The 20,000-nt window shown below is 39.8% G+C and overlaps 3 protein-coding genes across 6 annotated transcripts in view; 1 reads left to right on the forward strand and 2 right to left on the reverse strand.

The window, feature by feature from the left end:
- Positions 1-3,858, reverse strand: part of tfap2a (transcription factor AP-2 alpha) — a gene marked incomplete at its 5' end in the record, with an annotated part of 17,065 nt that extends 13,207 nt beyond the window's left edge. The window contains 3 exon segments of the mRNA XM_080417580.1: positions 206-622; positions 1,367-1,393; positions 3,808-3,858. Of these exon segments, the coding sequence (XP_080273706.1) occupies positions 206-622; positions 1,367-1,393; positions 3,808-3,858 (495 nt within the window).
- A 7,786-nt stretch (positions 3,859-11,644) lies between these two features.
- On the forward strand, positions 11,645-15,097 carry tmem14ca (transmembrane protein 14Ca). 4 transcript variants are annotated; one of them, XM_080417810.1, is made up of 5 exons: positions 11,645-11,726; positions 13,412-13,506; positions 13,931-14,028; positions 14,553-14,640; positions 14,795-15,097. In XM_080417810.1, the coding sequence occupies exons 2-5, from the start codon at positions 13,427-13,429 to the stop codon at positions 14,850-14,852; spliced, it is 324 nt and encodes a 107-aa protein (XP_080273936.1). In that variant the 5' UTR covers positions 11,645-11,726; positions 13,412-13,426; the 3' UTR covers positions 14,853-15,097. The 4 variants fall into 4 exon arrangements, with proteins under 4 accessions (XP_080273936.1, XP_080273937.1, XP_080273938.1 ...); XM_080417811.1 differs by having other exon boundaries at positions 11,646-11,722; XM_080417812.1 differs by having other exon boundaries at positions 11,653-11,719.
- A 933-nt stretch (positions 15,098-16,030) lies between these two features.
- Positions 16,031-20,000, reverse strand: part of mak (male germ cell-associated kinase) — a 21,014-nt gene continuing 17,044 nt past the window's right edge. The window contains exons 12-15 of the mRNA XM_080417261.1: positions 18,838-18,924; positions 17,803-17,922; positions 17,207-17,302; positions 16,031-16,476 (exon numbers count right to left, since the gene is read on the reverse strand). Of these exons, the coding sequence (XP_080273387.1) occupies positions 16,316-16,476; positions 17,207-17,302; positions 17,803-17,922; positions 18,838-18,924 (464 nt within the window). The 3' untranslated portion in view covers positions 16,031-16,315. The remainder of the gene's footprint in view (positions 16,477-17,206; positions 17,303-17,802; positions 17,923-18,837; positions 18,925-20,000) is intronic.

The following is a 20,000-nucleotide window of genomic DNA, read 5'->3' on the forward strand; positions in this document are numbered from 1 at the left end:
AATAATAATAATATAGGCTACTATTAATATTAATAATAATAACTTATCTCATTATTTAGGTCCTAAGGGGACTTGGCTATAGGCAATATATTTGTTTATTTCTTCTTTTTCCCAAGCCACCACAAATAAATCGAAATCCCACATTTAAACAGCAAAAATTCCACTACACAAACAAAGCTGTGGGGCAATGGAGATGAAAATATACCTGAACGTCTTCTAAAGAGTGAGGTATTCCATGGATGGGGATAGAGTCCGACAGTCCCGAATCTAGTCCGTGGCCGGAGGGCAGGAGCACCTCCCTGCGGTACTCCCGACACAGCTGATGGGGCAGGCCGCGGTGCTGGTGGAGGAGGCTGGACTCCTGGCTCTGCCGCTGGCCGGGCCAGCCCGGGTGCTGCTGCGGCTGGGCGTGCAGGGAGTTGAGGGAGTACGGGTCGTTGACGTGCGAGTACGGGTCCTGCGACTGCGGGTAGATGGGCTGGTAGGGCGGCGGGAAGTACGGCGGCTGGAAGTCCGAGTTCGGGGTGTGGGAGAGCGGCGGGGCGCTCGTGTACGGGCTCTGGCCCACGCCGCCCAGCTGAGGTAGCCTGGCTGTGCCGTTGCTGGTACCGTCATGACGGTCCTATAGGGATGGTAGAAAACGGAGAGAATGTAGGAGAATACTTTTTTTAGACAGGAAAAGTGATTTTTGAAGAAACGTAGGCTATAGCTGCGCGAAAGAATGCGTTTTCGGCGCTGAATACTCCGCTGTAGCCTTGGATCAAGACTACCATAGATGTATTTTATCGATTCTGACTTTTACTTTCGTACGATATTCTTCGTATCGTACGAAGGTAAAAGTCAGACTCGATAAAAAAAAAATACATCTGTAAATAGTCTTGATCCCAGGCTAACTCTGCTGTAAGCTATACGCGATCCCTAATGTGTGTGGGCCAAGTCGCTGACGGCGGAATTAGATCAAGTATGGACACTCTCCCGACTATATCGAATTAAAACATTTATCACTCAAACGGATTACAAACAATAATGACAGCATTGTCGGGGTGTGTATACGGAGGAGCAAACCCCGTCCAAACACTGACCACATGCCCCCGAAGTTCTTTGAAATGCCGAAACATTATGTTAAAAATGTTCAAAGTCAACAATGAAAGGGGTGCATCGAAATTCCAAGCAAAAGCCCCGAGGAAAGACTGAATAATGAATTTCTTCGTCACATTTCCAGGTAAGGCTTATGGCGTGCAAAAAATAGTTTTCAGTTCAAAATAAATAAATAAAAACACTAGCCTATATAACCCAAATCGAAAAATGCATTATAGGAGCAAAGTCTAATAGCAGTTGAACACACGTAACAAGCCCGGCAACTTACCATCGCGGAAAAACTGTGCACTAACATCATGAATAGATTGTTCGAGCGATTCTTTGTAGAATTACAGCTCAGAAAAAACGATGTGGGAAAAACAACGGGAATAGAAAAAAAAAAAAAAGACCCAGCAAATGACTCTCTCTCTACTGCAAGATCACGATGCCCAACGGTCAGATATGCGCCACGGCCGAACGATAATCCATCAGAATTTGGTTTTATTCCCACTCATTTGAAACTAAAAAAAAAAATGCAGATATGCTCGGCTTTGCAGGTTGTTGGGGTTGAAAGTTTTGTCGGTATCCCTTTTTTTCCCCGATCGGTTCTCCTTGGGTTTCTAGTATATCACAATGCTGTCGTCCCTTCGCTTGAGCTCATCTTAGCCAAAAGCAGCTTCTTCAGTTCCTTCGGACTCCCTAATAGAAGATATTCATGACTATAAATATTACACGAATACTTAATAAGGGAAAGAATGGTCGGAAATCGAGCGTGAAGCGAGGAAGCAACTCAGAGGCAGAGTGTGCACTAAATGACGTCCATTGAAAGGAGAATCAGTAGCCTATATCTAATCAGCGATGGAGAGAGAGAGAGAGAGGGACAGGGGAGAGAGAGAGAGAAAGAGGGAGTGAGCAAAGTGAGTGAGTGAGGAGGGGTTGTAGTGGAGACAAAAAAAAGAGGGACATTCTCTCGCGTCTGACGAATCAGAGCGAGGGGGGAACATTTTAAAAGGTGAAAAGTGAAAGAAAGACTAGAATGAAGCCCCCCTTCGACGATCGAGAGAGATAGAGAGAGAGAGGGGGAGAGAGAGAGGGGAGAGAGAAGAAGGAGCTATATGGAAGGAAGAAACAATGTGCACCTCCGATTGCTCCGAATTGTGTGAAAATCCAGCATTTAAGGGCATCGCCATCTCAACGGGCACATTTTGACTGCTGTCTGCTCGCACTGTCCCTTTGTTTTTCACACCAGATTCCAACGGCTGATCGCCTTCCTCCGCCATGGCCTTTAACGTCTCTCTATCTCTCTCTCTCTCTATCCGAAAAATTAATCCACAGTTTGCTCGACTTTTTAAAAAAAAACTAAGCGAACTTTCACTGGATTTTTCTTTTTTTTAAAGCAAAAATTAGGAGAAAAATAATAGATCCCTGGATCTGCTGCGCTCAAGAGAAATCCTCCGCTCCCATTTTTCACCGTAGCTATTTATTTACACCCGATCGTTTTTTTTAAACAACAATCTTCCATAAAAAAAGGGGACTTCACATTATGAAACAAAACGGGTTTGGATGGCGAATAATGATCTGCTTCTACGCTATTATAGCGTTATAACATAATCACGCAGATTTGTTTCCCTGGTCCTGCCGTGCCTTAACGTGCCTTGCCGTGCCGTGCCCAGCCTCTCTCTCTCGGGCGAAAAAACACGTCGGACTGGCTTCGCCACTCCTAAACAAAGTCCCTGATATTATTACTGTCTGCTCTTACATTTCCTCTTTCACTTTGATCATTCATTTTGCCATGCAATGACCCCCCAAAACAAGATTTTTGTTGTTAAAATATTTTTTAAATGTTCCAAAATTACCTATTTTTTCCCTCCCAAGATTAAGCTTCTTTTATTTTTTAAATAGCAGATCTACAAGTTCACAACGCCTCCTCGCATCGCAAGGCGTTGTGAGCTTGTAGATCGGCTATTTTCAAATAGCCGTAGCCTAGTCGTTTTCATAGACCATATTCTTCTATTGCTGTAGCTGTGTGCCAAACTTTGTATGCCATAACAACAAGCACTACACACGCATAGCCTACTGTAGGCCTATAACACTGTTAAATTGAACAGCTCAAATTGCATAGATATTATACAATAAAATAAAAAGAATGAAAAATAGCCACGCTTTTAAAAACGTTAAATAAAACCAAAACAAGAATTAGATCTGTCAGATAAGCTACTCTTATATTTTAGTATATTTAATCTAAAACATGCTCACTGTTATTTCGTATAGGCTAAATGTTATTTACATAAAATTATTTCCTCCTCAACTTAAAAAGGAAAAAATAGCCAACCATTTTTTGGAAAATAATTGAACTGATTTAATTCATACAACTAATATATTAATTTAAAATGTATAGTATCAACAATTATTATTACTATTACTACGTGTAGCCTTATTAGTGGAAATAAAATATTTTGATTCTGCATAAAATATATAATAACACATTTATATGTTATACATAGCCGAGGCTATATATTACACATAACCACATTAAAATAGCCCATATGAAAGAACAGGCATGCATCTATTCATCCTCAAATTTAATTAAATGTGTTCACTAAACAAACTGTCAAAGCAATGACAGATCTTGGATAGCCAAAAATAGCCCATATAAAATATCCCTAAAAAAAATTAATGTGTCCTGCAAAAAACAACAACAAAACAAAATTAAATTAGAATAACCCTTACCTCACACTCTTCATATTTAATGTTATCAGTTAATTTCCAAAGCATTTTCATGGGTTGTTGAGGTGGATATTGAGTATCGTTCACTCTGTGTGAATTGTGTCTCTCCCCGCTCAGAAAAAGTATTTTTTTTTATTGAAGCTGTGGGTGTGTGTCTGTCTCAGACGCGCAGAGGTCTCCCTCTAATGGTGGAAGTGAAAGGCTGTACTGGCTGCTCCACAGTAATAACACCGGCACAGGGCCTCATTAGCATATCAACAGCCGTTTGATTCCCCCCATCTGCCTCTCACACAACACCAATGGACAGCACACAGGTAAAACACTACACATGTTTCACTGTTTCTATTGTTCACACAGTGTCAGGGTGGTGATGATATCTATGTCTATGTGACTAGTGACATGCATGCAACTAACTATGTAACTATATATATATATATATATATATATATATATATATATATATATATATATATATATATATATATATATATATATATATATATATATATAAGATTATTAGAAAATAGCAGATCTACAAGCTCACAATGTGTTGCATCGTGACGTGGTGCGAGCTTGTAGATCGGCTATTTTCAATGGATACAGTATATATAGAATATATATACACACACACACATCTTATGTACCCACATAGAGAAAAAAAAACTATAGTCATTTACTCAGCCTATATAAAAGCTAAATTGATAATTTAATGATGGAGAACGCTAAACAATTAATGATGATAATTATATAATGAAGACTACATGCAATGTGTTTGTGATTTTAATCAGCACTGATTTTAAATAACTTGTTCGTGCACTTGCATGTAAATAAAAAAATAATGCACATTTTTAAAAGTTCTCTCTGATCGGGTTTTTCTCCCCTCTCTCTCTTTCAGAACTTGTTCTACAGAGACTGTGCCTTGCCTCGCCATGTATGCTAATAACCCGGTCTCCGTGCCATCACACACTTTTACCCAGCATGATTTCTTAAACTGTTATTTTAATACCATTGAGATTGGAGACCTTCGGGAGCTTTTCTTCCAGTGTTATGCTAAAAAGGTGGAGTGGCAATACAGGTCCATTGACTATAGATACCAGAGTTTTTTGGGGGGGATTGTAAATAATTAACACAACAACATGAGGCTTGTTTCATTTGAATGAGTGAGCTGACATGGACCAGTCAGTCAGTCGAGGCTGAGACCCCAAGCAGGTTGGGGGGTCATCAGACAGGTCGCCAACTTTTTCAAGGCGTTGGCCTCTCGTCTTTAAACCTGGATTAGCATTTCTGGTGGGGTACCTTTTTTTTTTTACAACCCAGTTGTTATTAATGAGAAGAGGGCCAGTTAAACTGGCAGTTACCATAAGACTTTATGTGAGATTCGCCCCTTTGAGTTGGTTTTGAATGAAGACGTTCGCTTTCGGGTGAAACTTAAATACTTGTTTTGGGGCAAGGCTCATGTTTTTTTTTTGTTGTTGATTGATTTAATACTTTATGGACAGTTTGCAATAAAAAGCACTGAAAGTACAGTTCAATGCAAAAGGATGCTAAAAAGATTTAAAGCCCGACACAGCCCATATTTTCAATCATCCCACAGACAGTGGACTATACATTTTTAAACATACAGAGAGCCAACGGTGTTGCTCTTACTTTCGCTGCATAACCATGTGTATAAATGTGTTGAAACGTCATGGACATTAGCGCTTGAATCACGAAAGACAATTAAGTTATACGCGTTTAACTTTTGGATCTGACACTGCAGACATGTTGCGAATGAGCACATTTTTGTCAAAGCATATGCTGATCAAAACGACTATACCTTTAGTGATCTATTATGTTCACAGGCTTGAGTTATTCAATAATCCATTTCTATATGGAGTGGATTTTCTCCGCGCCTGCAACCATAGACTCTGTTATTATACCGTCTTATCATTACAGTATTATAACAGAACATATATATATATATTTCTGTTATAATACTGTAATAATAAGTCCCAACCACATAGGTTGGGACTTATTAATACAGTATTATAACAGTACATATATTATATATATGTTTTTTTTTAGAGCAAAACAAGAGGTATGCTGCTATGCAGAGTGGGCCAGTAGCTATAGAGTGATCTGTCAAAGACAAGGGCTTTCACACTAATAACATATGTATAGCGATAACTTCGTTATTTGTCCTCATGCTTAAGGAAACCCACTGAGTGTGGTGTACAGACTAGATCTGGAAGTTGAAAATTCCGACCTCAGTGGTCTGTTCTGTGGAGTCGTAACGCATTTTTTTTTAGAGAAACTCCCGACGGCTTTATGATGACAGGCAGCACTGACAACCATTTCAACAGCATTTCTTTGTCTCAAAATAAACACCGTGCACATACCTGATGCCATTCCATTCCCATTTTTCCCATAAGTGACATAGTGTGTCTCTTCTGCTGCCTTGGTTGTTTTTGTGATGATCGTGGCTTATGATCTCATTGGAGAGGCTGGGATCGGTCACAGAGTCGATCTTTAACTTTTTCCTTCTTTTTTTTTTTTACCTGCAACTGGGATCAGCTCACCTGGCCATAAAAAGCGCCGTGGGGCACCTGGAGACGCATGCGCGCTGGGCCGTGTGTGTTTGTACTACTAGGGCAGTGGTTCTCAACCTGTGGGTCGGGACCCCCAGGTGGGTATGTTTTTTTTTGTGGGGGGGTCCCTAGATTGGTCTAGAAAAAAATATTTGTCAGGGAAAGGAGAAACTTTACCTGCATGGGAAAAGTGAAATGTTCTTTCTGCAGTATAAGCCTCATTTATAGTTAGTTGCGTGCTGCTGGTGGTGTCGTGCTCAGTTAATAGCAGATCTACAAGCACACCATGTGTCACAAATGTGACAGGTGGTGAGCTTGTAGATCTGCTATTTACTGCTGCACCAGCATGCAACTAATTATGAATTAGGCTTTAAGCCCAATTCATTCATTAATTGCAAATGTGTCCCGTGCGCCAAAAATTGAAGATCTACAAGCTCACAACTGATGCCATGCCCCTGAGCTTGTAGATCGGCTATTTTCGGCATGTGCAAGGTAGCATAAATTAGGCTTAAGTCTTTTGCATATGCGGTATCGTTTTGGTATGTCATAAGATACCTACTGGCGGGGCGTTTATTGTAACAAATATACCTAAAATATGACGTGAACTACCAAAGAATTAAGGAGCAAAGGGCACCACCCGCTGTTGAAAACAGGCTATTTTGGCCTCAAGTAACAAAATATATATATTCAAAGATTTGCACGATTTTTCAAAAAAACATAGCAGATCTACAAGCTCGTGGCACTTATGAGCTTGTATATCTGCTATTTTTGGATATCCAAAGTATAAAACCCCACTTTGTAGAACCAATACAATCTAAAATGATAACAAATATGTTAGTCATAAGCCAATTAACCTTTACCCCCACTCCCCCCACTCTTTATTGTTTTATATATCTCAGTGAATCTTTTTTAGAATTCACACTGTATTATGAAACTGTGTCAAGTTAAAAAACTTGAAGGTTAACTGCCAGCATCATTACTTTTACACAAAAGGCTATAGCCCTGCTGTATTGGGAGGGTCATTATTTATTTATCCTCTGTTTATTTCTAATACATACTTATGTAGACCCCTCGGGCCACGAGTGAATGAGCTGAGAGAGAGGGAGCCTACGCACGCACGCGCGCGCTCTCTCACACACACACACACACACACACCCACACACACACACACACACACACACACACACACACACACGCGCGCGCGAGCGCGCGCGCACACACACGCACGCATGTAGGTGATAATGGTCACATCTATTAGCCCAAACACCCTCTTTTTCTTGAAAGTTTCTGACAGAGCACAAGCAAATTGATTGTGCATAAATAGAGATGATTTTATTGGTGCGTTTTTTTGGGGGCAAACAGATGGAGATAGACAGTGGAGTGCATCAAACAGTTGTAATAAATACTTTTAATAAGACACTTTTACTTTCTGTTGTTGTTTCTGTTCTAATTTTTTGCATCTCGGCAATTTTCCAAATGGGTTCTCATCATAGATCATATTTTTTTCCAATTGATTATTCAAAACAAAACATTTGATGTTTGACTTCAAAGGCGACCACGCAATCGATCTGGACTGCACATACATACACAATACCTGCAGCTATAGTATAGACCTGGGCTGGACAAGAAGGGGAAAGCATGGGAGCAATCAGAAATATTGTTTGAGGCATATGAACCAGGTTATGAACCAAGTTACACATTCAGAAGAGCTGCTATGGGAGCTCTTCTCTGTTCTGAGAGTGTGTTAAGGCAGTGGTTCTCAACCTGTGGGTCGGGGTCCCCACATGATTTTTTTTGGGGGGTCCCCAGATGACAGTGTGAAGTGACCCAAAAAAGAAAACAGGAAAAAAAGACAATGTATGCATCAAAAGTAATAAACAAACAAACAAACAAATATCATAAGAAAGAGGCAAATATTTTGAAAATAGCAGATCTACAAGCTCACAATGCCTCGCGTTGTGAGGTGTTGTGAGCTTGTAGATCTGCTATTTTCCCAATATTTATCTGTGGAACAGAGTCAATCTAGAAATGGGGTCCCATTTGAATATCTAACCTGTTTGTCTATAGGGCTGGGTTTCAACCACTAATTCCATACACCAAGGGGCCTCTGGCACAATTTCAGCTAGAGCTTCATAAAACCAAGCACTGTTTAAATAGATGATATAGATGTCAACAATGAGTCCATATACAGGTACACCTGTGAAGGACTAGATCACATGAATGAACCCGTTTATTATTATTATTAAATTATCAGCCTATATTATTATATTAAATATTTTTTTATATTTTTATTTTATTATTTATTATAAGCAGCAGTAGTAGGCTATTAATAGGCTATTAGTAGTCATAACTTTGCTCCATCCAGGTATATGGCCTATAACCTATGATTTACATATATTACAAACAATTAGCCTTAATTGGACTTAATTGATATAGGCGCAACTCTATCGAAACGAGGGCCAACCAACTTGAACATCCTCACATAGATAGTCGCGCATAGCTTCGTGCGTAATTTGCATCGCAAAGCATTATTCTAAACTCTGCTATATACCTTGGGTTATTATTGTCTCAGAGTAAATATTGATTGATGGCGACGCAATCCTCCAGTTAGAAGAACAAGTTCGAAAATCGTCATGGAAACTACACGTTCACGTCGATATTAAATAGCCCAAAGCACAATCATTCTACCACCTCTAGGCCGTTCTCAAAGTGTGGTCCGGGGACCCCCAGGGGTCCAAGGGGGTTAATAGCATCAGAATAACCGTGACCACTTTAACCCTATAAACATCGGCTATTTGAAAATAGCAGATCTAAAGCGACACTTTGTGAGCTCGTAGATCTACTATTTAATTGTTTTTATTGAAACATTATTAGGCACACACACACACACACACACACACACACACACACACACACACACACACACACACACACACACACACACACACACACACACACACACACACACACACACACACACACACACACACACACACACACACACACACTTACTTACACACACACACACACACACACACACACACACACACACACACACTCACACTCACACACACACACACACACACACACACACACACACACACACACACACACACACACACACACACACACACACACACACACACAGTTTGGGGGTCCTTGACAATGAAAAAGTTAGAGAATCACTGCTCTCTAGGCTATGACTAAACCTCTCGCCTGACTTCCAGCAGTCATGCGATTACCAGATTCCAAGAGTATAGAGACCCCAACACCCTGCCAGGGCTGAACAGACAGACTAGTGAAATGCACAAAACGCGTGTCTGTTAAAGAAGTGATAAAAGATTAGAAGTCCTTTCAAGGTAATCTGCTAATCGAGAACAATAAATTGGCTTATAGCGCCTCCCTGCTGCCGTAGAGGAGAACGCACCCTGCCTTCAACCAAGGAGCTCCAGATAAATAGCCGGTATAGATCCCATGTAATTGAAACCAGTGGTGGAAGAAGTACTATTTTTTTTTTACTTGAGTAAAAGTAGAAATACTGCATTTTAGAAATACTCTTTTCAAGTAATATTGACTTCAGTAAAAGTACAAAAGTATTGGTATCAAAATGTACTTAAAGTACCAAAAGTAGAAAGTAGGCCTATCATTGTGCAGAATGTCCTGTTTCACAAGTTTTCAAATGTATATACATATTTCGGAAATAGCAGATCTACAATTGTGAGCTTGTAGATCGGCTATTTTCAAATGGCCGAAATATATATAGGGTTGAAGTGTTTTGTAATAATAATCAAAATCTACAAAGTAACTAGTAACTAAAGTTTTCAAATAATTGTAGTGGAGTAATTAAGTGCAATATTTGCCTCTGAGGTGTGGAGGACTAGAAGTAAAAGTACTGAAAATTGGAAAAACTCCAGTAAAGTAAAAGTTCCTCATCGATGTACTTAAGTACAGTACTTGAGTACATGTACTTAGTTACTTTCCACCACTGATTGAAACCAAATGAGAATGTGTGCGCTGGGTGCATTCCAATGAATAAATGTGCCAAAACGGTGCCAGTCACAGAAAACAGGTGGTCAGAGTTGACATAAGCCAATTGAGCTGTAATATGATATGAACGCTCTAAAGTCCATATATCCCTATATAATTGCACATGGTGAAATTGTTTACGACCACTTTACCAAATCCCAGATAGACGCTATTCATAGGCCTTTTTTTTTTTTTACTTAAGTAAGAGTATCAATACTGCAATGTAGAAATACTCTGTTACAAGTAAACGGCCTGTTCAAAATGTTACAAAAAGTACAAAAATATTGGCATCAAAATATACTTTAAGTACCAAAAGTAAAAGTATTAAAATGTTTGAAAATAGCAAGATCTACAAGCTCACAATGTGTCATTGTTGTAAGCTTGTAGATCGGCTATTTTCAAATAACCTAGATATAAAATAGGGCTAAAGTGGTTAGAGTAAGTTCTATAATATAATAATTTATATCTGCAAAGTAACTAGTGACTTAAGTTTTGAAATCATTGTAGTGGAGTAAAAGTATAATATTTGCCTTTGAGATACTGAAATTTTGAAATACTCCAGAAAAGTAAAAAAAATACCTCGAAACAAGTGTACTTAAGTACATCACTTAGTTACTTTACACCACTGCTCGTGATGAAAACTTTCATCACCCTCCCAAGCTTAAGTGTAATGAGCTGAGCTCGGCTGAAATAAGCCTCTAATACCTGATCTTGTGGCGCCATCTTGTGGTTGTAAAGTTACAATTCAAAGATGTATTCAGCAGTTTTATTTGCACATTCAAAGATATACATAATATTATATGATCTTTTACTATGTTTATCACATATAAATATATATATATATTTTACAGCCATTGTTTCTCACACTATTTTTCCTTTGTTTTTATCTTTGATGCTGTGCGAAGCAGTTTCTAACTCTGCTTTAAAAAGTGCTATACAAATATTGTTTATTAATATTATTATTAATAAACATTATTATATATTGTTGTTGTTGCTAATAATATAATAATTAATGTAATAATAATAAATAATAATAATAACAAAAGCAATAATAATAAAAAAAAATCTACAAAGTAACTAGTAACTAAAGTTTTCAAATAATTGCAGAGGAGTAAAAACGTTACAATATTTATCTGAGATGTAGTGGAGTAGAAGAAAAGTACTGACAATTGGAAATACTCAAGACATAATAACGCCTACATTTCCCATCGGGCATTTCGTTTACAAATATCTATGTTGCACAACCCTTGTTTGTGCAGCGGTCATACATGCTCGGCGAGGAACAAGGAATAGAGTAAAGGACAAACTGGACGAGCGGCAAGGTTGTGCGTAACGTAAGCTTGTGCTCTAATACTTTTAATGTGTCAAATCAGGTCGTTTTTAACCAACCGGTGGCGTAGATTGACCGTGCTGATGATGTATGTGCCATTTGAACACTTGTGTGTATAATGCTGAAACCATCAGAGGAGAGATGGCTGCTAGGCTACGGTGTTGAACTTGTGCAGCTAGCTATATTGGCATCATGGAGCATTATCACTCAAGCTAGCTGCAAGCAACTCTTATATCCTATTTTTAATATCTGGAGCAGTGGTTCTCAAACTTTTTCATGTCAAGGACCCCCAAATTGACACTTATTAGCCCGCGGACCCCCATTTGAAAAAATAAGCCAGGGACCCCCATAAGAGAAGATCTTTACGGCTCTAGCCGTAAAAATAAATACATTCAATGTCATTTAATGGCATTTCTATCCCTGGGACCCCAATTTATATAGTAAAATCTACTGTATGTTAATCTAACTCTGAGAGAGTGTACAAATGGAACCAAAGGTTCCATTTGTACACTCTCAGAGTTACAGACCCATAAGGGTCCATTTGGTTCCTATCCATCATTTAGCTGGGGACCCCCTGGAACCCCCTCAAGTACCCCTGGGGGTCCCCGGACCCCACTTTGAGAACCAATGATCTGGAGAATAGCGTCTATGCACAGCAGCCATATTGTAAAGAAATTGTAAAGAAATTGGGCCACATCTTACTTCCTTCACAGGTGATGCTGATTGAGGCTGTCTGTGTTCCATTCTGGTCACACAGAGGTCAGGGTGCTGATATTGTGCATGTTGGCTCACTGGAAACACTCTGTTACACCAGTGGGTCTCAAAGTTTGGTTCAGGGACCCTCATGGTTCCTTGAGGGGATTCCAAATGGTCCCTTAATTAACGGATGTGTAACTCTGAGAGTGTACACACCCATTTGTACACTCTCAGAGTTATGGGGGTCCTTGAAAATTAAAACGTTTGAGAACCACTGTACTACACTAAATGGAACAGAGCCTTCTTTAGAATCGTTGATAACACCTGTGAAGGAAATAAGGAAGGGGCCCAAGTTGGCTGCTGTGCATAGAGCCTATACCAACCCTTGACAGCACATACATCCAAACAGGAAATCACTCAATGGTCCTGTGTACCACCTGTTACATCAGCAAGCAGCAGGACATTGCGTTATTCAAAACGAGCGCTTCTAAACTCTGACACTTATATTCATCTGCACGGAATGTATTGACAGAAAGTAGCTCAAAACATGTCTACGGTGTTTTTTTTTAATGAAACAAGAATACCAAGGGTTGGTATTGCAACTCTAGATTCCAGATATTAAAACTAGGATCTTTAAGAGTTGCCTGCGGCTACATTCAAGCAGCATGTGTGTGTTACTGTTATCTCGTACACCAGACAGACACCCCTCATGAAACCACTCTTAAGACTCCAAGATATGAGACATGATGCGTTTATTATGATCAGAGGCGGTTGTCAGGGAGAGGCCACTATGTTTCCAACTCTCCTCATTGCTCAGTTAGTGCTGTTCAACAACTCTGTGACAGTGCAGCCAGATAACCTTAACAATACGAGTGTATTTGCAAATGTAAGTATCTCAGTGATATACTTACCACGACGTGTTCTGAACAAGGATTTGCTTTTCATTTACTCAACCGTTGCTCTGTATGTGTTTTGGTTTTGTTTGCAGGTGTCATCATCAAACATGTCTGTTGATTGGGTAGGATATGGGTACGGAGCCCTGATCGCAACCGGGGGAGTGATCGGTTATGTCAAAGCAGGCGAGTTATCTTATGGCAGTGCTTCTCAACCATGTGGGTCGGGGAATCCCCATGTGATTTTGGGCGTTGTGAGGCGTTGCGTACTTGTAGATCTGCTATTTTCACAATATTTATCTATGGAACCGAGTCAAACCTAAATGTCTCAACTCCTACAATATACAACTGTATAACTGCTGTATTCTATGTACTGAAAAAAACATGTGTTGCATCTCTGTGCAATGATTTTTTTTAAATTTAAAACCTGTCCCCTCATTAGATCATTCCAGTATATCTAGTCCAGTGGTTCTAAGTGAGGTCTGGGGACCTCCTGGGGTCCCCAGCAAAATGAGGAACAGTTTGAAAATGTTTGAGAACCAATGATCTAGTCATGCTGTGTTTAACCACAGTAGTTGTCGTTGACCATGTGTTTTGGGGTTTCTTTCAGGTAGTGTCCCCTCTATGGCTGCTGGCGTTGTCTTTGGTGGCCTGGCAGGCTTCGGAGCATACCAGATCTCCAATGACCCCAAGAACATTTGGGTATCCCTAGGTTGGTGAATTAAGAACATACTAACTTGTATATCTCTCACATAGTCGATCTGTAAACTAAGAATATGTGTTTCTAATCTCCTGCATCCTCATTTATTCACAATATATTGTGTATTCTTTTATGGCAAAGCAAGTCTATAGGATGTTTCTTTGGGGCATATGACAGGTACATTCCATCTAGAAGAAGCTGTCATAGTATCAAATATGTATGCTTTATGTCAAAAGTACAAGTGTTAAAACGTAATGACATTATTGCAACATGGGCTAATACCATTATCATGTTTAGTAGGGGTGTGCCGATACACTAATTTCCCGATACACGATATTAGGCTCATGATATCGATACGATATAGGGCACTTTTGTATTATGAAAATATATGGGTGGGGGGGGGAAGCAAATGCAAATAAATACTTCTGTTTTTGCATTATTAATGCATTATATAATATCGGCACACCCCTAATGTTTAGTCTGTATTTTGTTGTGCACTGGGTCCACATTGACTTGTCTCGCATGCATCTTTACAGCAACATCAGGAGCTCTGTCAGCAGTCATGGGAAAGAGGTTTTATGGATCCCGGAAGTTCATGCCAGCTGGACTGATGTGTGCAGCAAGGTAAACGCTTCATACAAGCACAGTGTGTTTTATGTCAGGCTTTGATAGTTTGACACATTCCTGCTTTTTCATTTCCCTTTCAAGACACAATATTGCACCAAAATACGTTTGCACCCAATATCAGGCTGTGTGAATAATCTCATATTTCTTCCAGTCTTCTGATGCTGGGGAAGCTTGGCGTTGGAATGCTCCAGAAACCGCAGGAGTCCTAATGAAGTGGAGTTGTACAAACCCAGGATGTAAAAAAATATCACTCTTCACTATCGCTCTTCTCATTTAAGTTTTCTCTGCTTGAGGGAATTCTCCTCAAATATTGACTGTTTATATTTTGTTTGTTTATATATTGAAAAGTACAATTGAGAATGAAATCCTCTTGTTTATATAATGAGTGGATGTCATGTATTTTAATGCCCATGAATTGAAGTGCTAAGAACACATTAAATGTTATATAAAAATGGTCAGGTTTTATTTGCCTCATTTACATACAAAGAAGTTTGCACATTGACAGTTAATATTCCTTTTGAAACCCTTTGAAACCCTATCATACAGAAGGTCTGTCATGTGGTGAAACTGGTCAGTTAACGCAGGAGGAATAAAACAATATAATTTTTGCTTTATCAGTAGTAAAACGATGACATTTTAAACAATAAAAAGAACCTACCTGACAATAAAAACTAGAATAAAAAAAACAACTTAAACGGATCTAAACGGATCTAAGCTTACAATTAAGTATGAAGAATATCTAGTCGGTGTAAAAGAATTGGCTCTCGTTACATCCTCCACGCTGCACCAGAGGGTTGCCCGCAGGGAACTAGTGGGTTTCTTAATCACTCACTTTTTTCACCAAATCTCTTTTGCCACAAATGGTCCATCTACTTGTGGATCTGCTATTTTCACCAAACGTTCATCCCCAGAATAGGGACATGGGTTCATGTGATTAAAGCATCAGATGCACCATCCTCTTCTCTCCATGTGAAGAAAAAGGAACACATCTATACACAGTATTTCCCACATACATTAGGTTTGCTCACATCACAAAAAGATGTCGGCATGTGCAAAAAGTCATAAAATGTCACTTGCTTCCGGAACATGCACCAGACGTGCCATGATACATTTATGTCACCAAGGTTATGGTAGCCATCGGCATTTCCCCAGTTTCTTCATGTATGGTTCCAGCTTGTTTCGGTTTAATATAATTATGTCATAGCATACTTCATACCTTGCCAAAGAAAAGGTATAGAATGCACCCCCTTGAGAATGTATTTGTCAAAATCATTTTGATATTTTTTTCCAGAGTCCATTATGGTTGATACAAAAAAGGCCTGCTGTTGCCTCATTTCTTTCAAATTATTGTCAACTTAAATCAGTTTTTGAGTTGATTTTTCTGGCTTTAGGATGGCATCATCCACACATACAATACTTGTGGAACAATGAGCTAGGTACAAGATAACCTTACTGATACTGACCCAGTAAGAGATTATTGTCAATGATTGATGATGTAATTTAGTAGAGGGTATCAGGGTAGACATCTGATTAGGGAGGCAGATACATTCTTCAAGTCATAGTAGGAGGACCTCCGTGTTCTAGATTGACATTTATTTTCCTCTACTGATGTACGCAATTAGACGGCACCTCTCGACAAGCCACTAGAACTTGAATCGTATCCTCTCCATGGCTACCGATTGCCTCCGTATTTGGACGCCCAGTCCACCCTGCCATGGACCGGCTGTACGGCGGGAGCTCGCGTCAGAAGGTTCCCAGAGTTCTTCCCCAGGGCGGAGTAGTTGGGCCCCTTCATCTGAGTCCTGTCCGACCTCCTCCTCCACCCGTCATAGTCTGGAAAATGTAAATGAATCAATCAGTGGTTAAGTCGCTGTCTCTTTCCATCTATCCACAGCATCTAAACTTCGTTTTCCACTGCAGATAGCACCCCCTCAATGAGTCAAACCCCTCTGCGAGGAGAGTGTTTTAAGTTAAAGCTAATGTCTGGAAACTATATCTATTTAACCTGTACAGTTCAACAAAAACATGAAAATTTCGGGTGAGAAATAGGCCATGCAGTTGCTCAATATTGATTCATTTCACATTTACAACGTATAGTTTGGGAGCTTCCATGCAGATAGGGGAGTCCGTTCTGACACAATTATGCAATGATGACGCTAGTGACGATTCCCTCTGACCAATCAGTAGTGTTTTCACGTCACCATTTGGAACACCGACAGAGGTGATGCCATTGCCAAGTAGTCGAGCCATTATACCGGCTCAAGAGTTGCGCCGGTATAATGCAAATGGCGTAAGTGGCATGTTTTATATGCAAGGTTAAGTTAGTTTCACAATAACAGAAAATTAAGGGTAATACAAGAGTAATAATTGAGACAAAACAGGGAGAAGGAAATTACAAGTGAAGAAAAGAAGAGTTACACTTTGTTACACAACCCCTTTGATATAATTATACACATTTTCATTTGAGAATGTGCCATTTTTATGGAGCGATGGTTCAAAAGGGTCGTGCAATGAGCGGTAAACAGACATAAAAGATACTCCTACTCAGAGACGTGCACATTACCTTCAGTACTTTCACTCAGAGACGAGTTGGATGTAGACTTTGGCTTGGCAGATTTCTGTTTGTCTTTTTTAGTGTCAGGAGAAGAAGAAAGATTGACTGAAAGGGTGAAGACAGAGGAGAAATGCAGTGGCAGTGAGCAAAGGTCAGGATGGAAACAGAGCAAGATGCAAACAGACATGAACGGACAAACGGTGAAGAGATGAACTGTGCAGCGCAGCGAGCTCACAGAGCAGCATCATTTGCTGCTTTCTCGTTAAAGGACGACTTCACCCATTTTCAACCTATCTTCACTAATGCTCATGATAATATGGTACCATTTTTGTCTCTCGTCTGTGTCTCAGAGGAGGGCTGTGGACAGTTCAGAAACCCGCCTACCAGTGACATCATCGATGGCGGATAAAAATAAATAAAACCTGCCTAACGATGATGTCACTGGTAGGCCGGTTTCTGAACAGTCCACAGCCCTCCTATGAGACACAGACCGAGTAGATTTAGTTTTTTACCATATTATTATGAGCATTAGTGAGGACCAATTATATGAAGATAGGTGGAAAATTGGTGAAGTCGTCCTTTAAGTGGAAGGAAGGTGGTCTTACTTGTGTGCTGGCCGCCTAGAGGGGCGAGCTGAATCCTCTGTCCCACCGATCCCACCTCTTTCTTCTGGAAGGAAGGGATGTAGCCACCGGAGAGGTTGTACTTGGTGCTCACAAAGGTCCCTGGAAAAAAAACATAAAGCTGCCTGTGACCATCTGTGCGTCTTCAGATATTATAGTGTTTGTTTTAGTTTTGTTACTGCTTTGAGTTTTTAAATTGTAATCAACCATGTTAAACTAGAATGTTCTTAAGATAATAATCTAAAATAAATAATTATACTCTAAAAAAGTATGCAAGAAAGGAAAATATAATGGGCCTATTTGGTGGTAGTTTATTTGCATGCTATCGCTAATATCAACCCAAACAAAATGACTAAATAAGTGACCTAAGTAAGTCAGCGTTGGAAGTGTCACCTTCTTTGCAATTCACTAGCAGCCATAGATGGTTATCAACATAATTAGTCAAATGACTCATTGTTACCTCATGAAGACAGTAACGTTCTAGCGCAGTTTACCATCCGTTTGAAATGGTGGTTCTCAGTTGTGTGGTTAAAGTGTGTATTTGGGATCCTATCTCCAGCTGGGGTTTTAGGGTTCATCAGATAGTCTCTTTCACATGTTAACTGTTACAGCAGTCATGACACTTCGTTGGCTTTCTAATGGACAATGGACTACAGTGTGTGTTCCTAGAAATGCGTTTGCATGACTATAGTGTCGCACCTCAAATGAGTATAAAGTCTATTCAAATGCATAGTTACCAATGTTATGATTTAGAAAATGCATGGATCTGCAAGTTAAGGACTTGAAATACTTCATGGTGCATGGTGCCGTGCACCGAAAATAGCAGGTCTACAAGCTTAGAGCCTGTAGATGAGCAATTTTTAGTGCAAGACAGCTAAGTATGAATACAGCTAAGTACAAATACAGCTTTAATTTTCAAAGTTAACATCAGATAGGCACATCATTTGATGGTATTATGATTAGTTAATCGGGATAACAGGTTAAGGTGTGGGTGACTAATCTATAAACATTTGTCACCTTTGGAGGCGTCAATTTTCTCCAGTATCCTCTCTTTAACAAGAGTTTTCTCTGATGGGCTACCCGTGGGTTTAGATTCACTCTCTTCTACTCTCACCACCGAAAGAAGACGTAGAGGAGATGTGTGCGCCACCACAGCGGAAAGAAAGGGCAAAGTGGAAAGGGAGAAGGAAAACAGATGACATAAATAAGTTGACTTTTCTGGCAAATAAGCTCTCTGATCAACATATCGTCACTGTTGGTCAGAAACCTGCTATGTCCAAAACCGTTAAATGGAGAAAATAATAATAATTATAATAATTATCCAAAGTTATTGATAAAACCCACAGACAGACTTAACAACTTTCAACCTGGCGTCACTATTTATATATGAAATTATTAACAAACATTTTCAGCAAGCTACAGCTTGTATTGTTTAGCTATGTTAAATTACCAGAATGTGAAATCTGGTTTTCTTTTGGGGGATCCGAATGTTCGTCTTTTATGTGGATAATGACTAGGCCCTAGTCATTAACCAAATAAAAGGCAAACATTTGGCAAAAATAGCAGATCTACAAGCACACTACGGTCAACTAAGTATAGTGTTTAAGTCTTAAAGAAACAGTGAAAGATAGAAGTCAGAAGATGCATTAAAATACCAAAACCTTTATGACAAGTTCTTAGGGAAAAGTGACTTTACAAATGAAGATGTGTGCGTGTGTGTGTCTGTGCGTGTGTGTGTGTGTGTGTGTGTGTGTGTGTGTGTGTGTGTGTGTGTGTGTGTGTGTGTGTGTCTGTGTGTGTGTGTGTGTGTGTGTGTGTGTGTGTGTGTGTGTGTGTGTGTGTGTGTGTGTGTGTGTGTGTGTGTGTGTGTGTGTGTGTGTGTGTGTGTTGGCGGGGGGACTTGAGGGCCATTTAAGGGACACTTGATCTTACACCAACAGTTAATCTCATGAATAAGCAATAGAGAGGGAGAAGTCGAGAGTAAAAAGGCAGAATAAGAGAGAGATAGAGAGAGAGAGAGAGAGAGGAGGCACACAACAGGGGCTTGTATTGTGCGTGTCTACATGACAAATGAAGTATAGAGGTCTCCCGTCTCTGAAGTCGCAGACACTGCTCACCCCCAAAACACTGCTTTGTCCTTTGGCTCCAGACATTCGCGACCGCATTAACATTTAGGGCCT

Source organism: Gymnoscopelus braueri, assembly GCF_963280865.1.
Source record: "Gymnoscopelus braueri genome assembly, chromosome: 21".
Lineage (NCBI taxonomy): Eukaryota > Metazoa > Chordata > Actinopteri > Myctophiformes > Myctophidae > Gymnoscopelus > Gymnoscopelus braueri.

Bases quoted from the DNA above. Each gene is read 5' to 3' on its own strand.
- tmem14ca (XM_080417810.1), top strand. From the start codon at position 13,427: ATGTCTGTTGATTGGGTAGGATATGGGTACGGAGCCCTGATCGCAACC. The intron at 13,507-13,930 runs GTTATCTTATGG...TCTTTCAGGTAG, and splicing joins GGTTATGTCAAAGCAGGCGA to TGTCCCCTCTATGGCTGCTG. The intron at 14,029-14,552 runs GTTGGTGAATTA...GCATCTTTACAG, and splicing joins GAACATTTGGGTATCCCTAG to CAACATCAGGAGCTCTGTCA.